Raw genomic sequence first — 6,961 nt, 5'->3', positions numbered from 1 at the left:
CAAGGACAAATGTGGGGGCTCCTTTTTCATGACTCCGTCTGCTTTGCCTAAAGCAGCAAAACCGTCCAACAGCATGTTTTTCACCGTGGGATTTGTGTTTTCTTGGTTCGACGGCGTCTCCCTCAGAGCTCAGTCTGGGTCCGATGTGGCTGTGTGAGCGATGCACAACGGCCTCGAAGGGACCGCGATGGACCGGACCTGCACTTGTCTTTCATAAAACACTAAAGGAGCTTGTTCGGCTCCAGTCATCTTGGAAGACATCCAGGGGTTCGTGTGTCACGGGGTTTGGTTATTTAGCACCTGTTTTATTTTGAAACCTGTGTCTTTGTGTTTCAGTTCTGTCTTGATTTCCTTGGTTCCCATCTGTCCTGATTGTCTGCACCTGTGTCTCGTTAACCCTTCTGTGTATATCTGGTCTTGTCTTTCCCCCTCTCCCTGCTGGTCCGTACTGTTTCCACCCTCCGTGTGTCCTGTCGTGCTTTTGGATTCTGGCTCTTGTTGATGTCTCTCACAATTTTCCTTTCCATGGTTTTGGTAATCTTGCACCTTTTGACCTCACTCAGATTAGTTTTTACCCGAATTTGTCCTTTTTTACCTTAAAGCGACGCGAAATACAGCTGTTTTAGATCCCACTTCTGACAACAAGACGTGTTCTTACGAGGAGTGGTAGTCTACTGGTTACAGAGGACCCAGATTCAAACCCGAAGATGGCAACCAAAAATGTACGACTTTGGGCCCCTGAGCAAGGCCCTTAACCCTAATTGCTCCCCAGACACCGCAATAAAGGCAGCCCGCTGCTACTAGTCTAATTAGTCATGGGTTAGAAAGCAGAGGACACATTTCAGTATATTTCTATGTATACTGATAAATATAGTGATTATTATTACAGTGGCAGTAATAATAAAAATTCCCCTTTTTAAATTAGCGTTTATTATTTCCTGTTTGCAGACTGAGTACGCAGAGTGTACTAAGTTTCATGAATCCTGCAACCACAGGTGAGTATTTTGAGAAAAACTGGCCAGGTTCTGTTTACAGTTGATGTGACAAAGGTTTTTTTTCTCCACAGCCCTCTGGTGACCCCCAGAAATCCCACCTGCTGTGCGGATGGATGGATGGAGGTGTTGTCATCCAGGGGGAGGATGCAGATATTTCCTCATCGGGTAAAGTTCTGATCAAAGTTTGAAGTTTCCTCTGAGAGACAGGTTGACCCAAACTCACCCTCAGGAGGTCAACGTTTCCTTAACTTATCACCTGTTTGTGACGGTTGTGAACCAGACACACGGGGCTGTTGCCGTCTTTGACGAGATAAACCCTCCCTACGTTTCTTTTCTTATTGATCTGATCTTACAAACCGTCTCTGATAAAACGGTTAAAAGTGCCACATTAATATATTTGTCAGGGTTTTGTGCCTCGTATCACCCGGCGGACGGAGGATTACATGATGTCCAAAGTGCCGCTGCGCTTTCACCCCATTGATGGCGAGATAGTATACAGCTAGATAAGCTCAAAGAGGGAACACATTGATTAGATCTCATGCAATCGTGGGTCAGTGATTATGTAAAACCTACCAGTTGGCAAGATTAAACCAGAGGAGACGGCACTTAACGCGGACATTGGTCTAAGTGCACAGTCCTGGAATCAAAAACCGCTGATGCCATGACCATCTTTGCGTGTCCTTGAGACAGGCGTTTGTTATCGATGTCTTTATTTGGCTCTGAATGAGAACCCTGTGTGAGAGGAAGCTGCTTCAAGGTCACGGACTGTACATTGAAATCGCACCAGTGCTGCTTTCAGCTGCGTCTGCATTCAGAGGAGTTTCAGCAGGATTGACGGTGTCAAATGGAATAATTAAGTATTGATTTAGGATTATGTTATTTTACATTTCTGGAGGAATACGCCTTGCCCAACCAAAGGTTGTTCCTTAAGTTAAAATCACACATTTGGAGGGTAATATGATTGGAAGCCCACAAACTTCGCGTTTCAACATGCTAAGATTGCTAAGTTGCAACTAAATGCAGTGGAAGGCTAATATGGCAAGAAATTAACCAAACTTGTATTAGCATGCTAAGATTTATCATCTAAGATCATTTGAGAACAAATTAATCTGCTGAATCTGATTCTAAATCAGACTAATAATGAAATTATAGGAAAACAGATCTTTGAAATACTTATTAAACTCTGAATAGCCAACCAATCTATCCTCTACCTAGTGGATAGTGGAATATTCAGGCCAAATGGGACCCTGAAATTAGCCGTATAGAGCAGTGGACGGACTGTTTCTGTGCCTACTACGAAATTGAATCCTGGCGGCGCCACTGTCCTAATGATTTATAAAGGGACAGCGGTGGATGCTAATAATCTCCAAAATTATTGATATTGGAATACGTTTTATCACACAATAGCTTAAAGTGAACAGCTGCTGACAAAAACATGAGCTCTTGACAACAAACGCTCTCCTTTTCTGTTGGCATCGAGATGCAGTTGCTGCACAGACACCATCGATTTTGTCCCACTCTCCCGTTTTTCTTGGTCTTCATTTGGCTCGTTTTGAGATATGTTTTCAATGTTGTCCTCCTCCTTGACCTTGCGCTTGGGTTCAAATTGAAATGGCTGAACAGATGACATGTTTATCCTCTGGATTATCTCGTTGAACAGTCTCAACAGTGTACGGGGGCCAGCAGGTGCAACCGACTGACGTCACTACCCAGAGTACCTACGAGTTCAATTATATTTTCAAATTTAAAAAAAACGAAGACATCAAAAAGGTTTATTATATCACATTGTTATAATTGATACCAACATTTATATTTTAAGACCTACATGCAAGCCAGCTGACAGTCTTGCCTGGGCCCCGGACAAAATAATCTAAGATGGGCCCCCCTGCGCCCGGATCTCTCCTTCTCCTTCTTCCTCTCCTCTCCCTCTGCTCTTCAGGTTTTTATACAAGCTAATGAACGTTAACATTAGAGCTAGCCAGTTAGGTTAAGTTACAAGGTTGGTAAACGTTGGCTGCGCTGTTTCTTACCTTGCTCTACGCTGACTTTATTAATTCCAGCTTCACCGTCACCCCCTTTTTAAAATATTTGTGTAGAGAATCTCTGAGGCCTCTATTTTCTTCTTCTCTTCTTCTCTTTTCTCTTCTTTTCTGAGCACCGGACTTGTGCTGACCGGACATTTTGACCATTCTAATGGTTGAATTAAATGATAACATCAAATTTTGATCAGTGGCCAAACCATTTTTGTGTTGGGGGTTCTTGACCACAAGGACAATTAGGAAGAAAACAAAAAAGAAAACAAATAATAAGCTTTTATGTAACTCAAATACTACATATTTTTTCCACAAATATATACACGCATATTTTGAAACATTTTGAAAAATGATTCCATCATTTAATGAGAATAAAGATTTTTTTTAAAACATTTAAAAAAAAAAGACTTTTTTTTTTTTTTTTTTTTCAGTTTTATTTCTTTTTAATCTATTCTGGTGTTTTGAAAAAGCAAAAGGTTTTTCTAGTCTCATAGTATTTAGACTTCTTTACTCATAGTTATGTGGAGGAATCCAAATATTTATCCATCTTAATGGTAAACCAAATATATGTTTGTTTATAAGAAAGCCTTTTATAATTGATTTTTCTTTAATACTCAGAGGTACCAGCAACAACAGGCCAGAAACCTATAAGCCAGTTTTCTCATCATTATTTGAAGCTTTTTTTTTTTTTTTGTATATATATGAGGGGGATAGGAGCGTTATAATTCTATATTGATAAAACAGTAAAACCATTAACTTTGTGATGAATGCTTAGACTTTTTAGCTTGTTTAGTGGTAAAAGTGGAAAATCAGTGCCCAGAGAAACCCTACATTTGAAGTGTTACTTGTGTACCTCAAAAGTATAAAAGGTATGTTTTTCCACTGAACTATAAAGTTTATCATAAAATGGGAATTGTTTGTAGATGAGTGTAAATAAGTAAAATATGGGGTAAATATTAGTGATACTGTGGGGTAGTATGTGTGTGTCTGTTTTTTAATAATTAGTAAATTCTTTGACACATGAAAATAAAAGTAGTAAAGTGAAAAAGGAAGTTTATTCAACATTCAAAGCCCAAACAAGCGCTGGTTGGCACGCAGCATCTTTATTGTGATGTCATTTACTTCGATATTCACAGAAATTCTTTGCAGAAATCCTACGTCAGTCTTTCAGGGGCAAGGTTTGGCGTCGGCCACGGGCTCACAGCGGTCCACCACGGCCCGGACCTCCCCGATCTGGACTCCGTCGTACGTCCCCGAGATGGACGTCCACTGGGTCTCGCCGTCGCGGTAGGTCCGGCTGAGACGGGCCGTGTAGGGGATGTCGGCCTTGATCTTGCGTCCCTCCATGCGGACCTTGCAGGAGTAGTTGGGCGGGACGGTGAGCTCCACGGACACAGAGTGGCTGATTGCTTCCACCATGGTGGTTCCCCGGGAGAACTGGAGCGTCTTCTCGCCGGTGAGCTCGATGCCCCCCGAGCCGATGAGGGGGATCTTGGCGGTGATGCTGCCGGTGATGCCCAGCATGGTGGCCCGGCCGATGTTCCAGGTGGTCTCCGTCTCCGAGGTCTTGGAGATGGTTACCGTCTTCACCACGGCCTGGCACTCGTTGTTGGTGATGCCGGAGATGCGCATGGTCTCGGGCGGGTACTGGAAGATGGCGACGTCGTCGATGGCGTACTTGACGTCGCTGATGTGCTGGCTGTAGGCGTCCCTGTTGACGGCCAGGACCTGGTACCTCTTGTACCAGTACTCATCGCCCTCCCAGGGCAGGAAGAACGCCTCGAACTGGGGAACCACCTTCCCGAGGCCGTACTTGTTCTTCCCGACGTAGATGCCGACGCCCGGGCAGGTCCGGACCGAGTGCTGCGGCACCGACCCGTAGGAACCGTCTTTCCACTCCAGGAACTCAAAGTTGTCCTTGTTGGCCAGGATCTGGAACTCGGGGGCGTAGTACTCGCGGTCTCCGTAGGGGTAGCGGCAGTAAGGGCCCAGGGCGGGGTTGTAGAAGCCAGCCTCACACTTGTACTTGCAGACGTGGTCGTTGCGCTCCGTGTAGCCGTTGTAGATGGACACGGCGCCGTTGGGTAGGGAGCCGTTCCACGTCAGCCACTCCAGGTTCACGTTATCCCCGAAGAGGAAGGAGGAAGGCAGGTCCTGCTGCTGCTCCAGGTCTGGGGGGGTCAGGGGGGCCGACACGACCCCGCTGCCGGTCTGCTCCGGGACCTGGTCCTCCAGCGCCGGGTCCAGCAGGGATACTGCATCAGAGGGGAGACAGAGAATTTAAACCTGGCTATTTTCCTGAGATCCCGAGAGGAAAAGATAACCTCTGGTTGTGTCCGTGTTCACCTTTTCGGTGCTGGACGCTCTTCTTCACGATGTCCTGCAGACTGGCAGAGGACAGAGCCAGCAGAGCCGACAGCAGCAGCACCGACGCCGTCATCTGGAGGTGAGACACAAGGCAACATCTGCTTTAAACCTGGGGCCTGTACTACGAAGCGGGATTTGGGGTTAGCGAGGTAACTTCAGGTTTAACCCTGGGTTTTCAGGACTACGACGGTGGTTCACTTCTTAGCGGGGCACATCGCCATGGTAACTTATGCTGAACAGCTAACCTGCTCCGGAGCAGGTTATGTTCGAGATACAGATCGCCGGGTGTAAAAGCACCGCCCACTGACCAATCAGCTCTCTTGGAAAATTGCATGCCCTTTCGAAGAGAATCCAGTGGAGCTTGGTGCGCGGATCGTGAGAGGATCCCTCCAAACAGAACGCGTATTCAGGGCCACCAAAACCCCTTTGCTTTCCCTGTATGAACGATCCAAAAAAATCAAAAAAAAAGGAAAAAAGGAAAAAAAGAAAAAAGAGGTGGAGGAGAAAATAAAAAATAAATCAATCAATGAATAAATAAACCAAATCATCACCCAAAATCCGATGTACAGTCAATCCAAAACTAATACCAATTAAATAAATAAATCAAGAAGAAATCAAAAAGAAGATGCATTTGTAAGGGGATAGCAAAAAAGGGATTTTCAATTTCGTCCCTCGAACATTCTGAGAAGTCACTTTAAAATACTAAACACCCCCCTCCTGAAAAAATAAAAAATAAAATAAAATAAATAAAAAAACCAAATTCTTTGGTACAGCATCAGCACAAGTTATCGGTCAACAACAATAGTTATAGAACCAATATATACAGACTGTCTCAGAAAATTAGAATATTGTGATTTTCTGTAATGCAAACACAAAAACAAAAAAATGTCATACATTCTGGATTCATTACAAATCAACTGAAATATTGCAAGCCTTTTATTATTTTAATATTGCTGATCATGGTTTACAGTTTAAGATTAAGATTCCCAGAATATTCAAATATATGTTTATATCACTATGAATTTACACATTTATACAGTCAGCGATCTTTTGCCAGCTGTCTTTCCTGCATTTTGCAGCTGCAACTGTGTTGCTTTTTGCCTGTATTATATGCCTATACTCATCATATTTCCGTAAAATTATAGTTTGCTCTTCGCTACTGAAATAAGCGGCTCTGACAGCGGACTTCTCCATGCTTGCGATTGGTCATGCGCTGAAAACACCGCCCCTTTTATGTGCACGCGCTCATATCCAGATTGGAGAAAGCTGGGTCGATCTACCGAGTTGATAACCGCCGTCGTGTGACCGCTTAGCGTGATTGCAATTGTCCCGCTTAGTGAATCTGGATAAGGAAAAGATATCCTGGATATGTTGAACTTGCTTCGTAGTACAGGCCCCTGCTCAGCTTTGACACCGTCTACCGCATGAAACCCGCTCAAACGATGTCCAAGAAGACATCTACGTTAAGTCAACTTTAATGATAAGAGATGTTGTGAATCATCTCTGGATTAGAAAGTCTTAGTCGGTTAAAGGCTGAAATAAAGAGAAGAGAACGAGCAGGACTCA

At 44.1% G+C, this 6,961-nt stretch overlaps 1 protein-coding gene across 1 annotated transcript in view; it reads right to left on the bottom strand.

Annotated features, from left to right (window-relative positions):
* Positions 1 to 4,064: 4,064 nt before the first annotated feature.
* The window catches only part of LOC133451507 (natterin-3-like), a 2,922-nt gene continuing 25 nt past the window's right edge, over positions 4,065 to 6,961 (bottom strand). The window contains exons 2-3 of the mRNA XM_061730622.1: positions 5,375 to 5,468; positions 4,065 to 5,283 (exon numbers count right to left, since the gene is read on the bottom strand). Coding sequence (XP_061586606.1) covers positions 4,196 to 5,283; positions 5,375 to 5,468 — 1,182 coding nt within the window. The 3' untranslated portion in view covers positions 4,065 to 4,195. The remainder of the gene's footprint in view (positions 5,284 to 5,374; positions 5,469 to 6,961) is intronic.

Source organism: Cololabis saira, chromosome 9 (assembly GCF_033807715.1).
Source record: "Cololabis saira isolate AMF1-May2022 chromosome 9, fColSai1.1, whole genome shotgun sequence".
NCBI lineage: Eukaryota > Metazoa > Chordata > Actinopteri > Beloniformes > Belonidae > Cololabis > Cololabis saira.
This window is presented reverse-complemented; position numbering and strand designations above follow the sequence as displayed.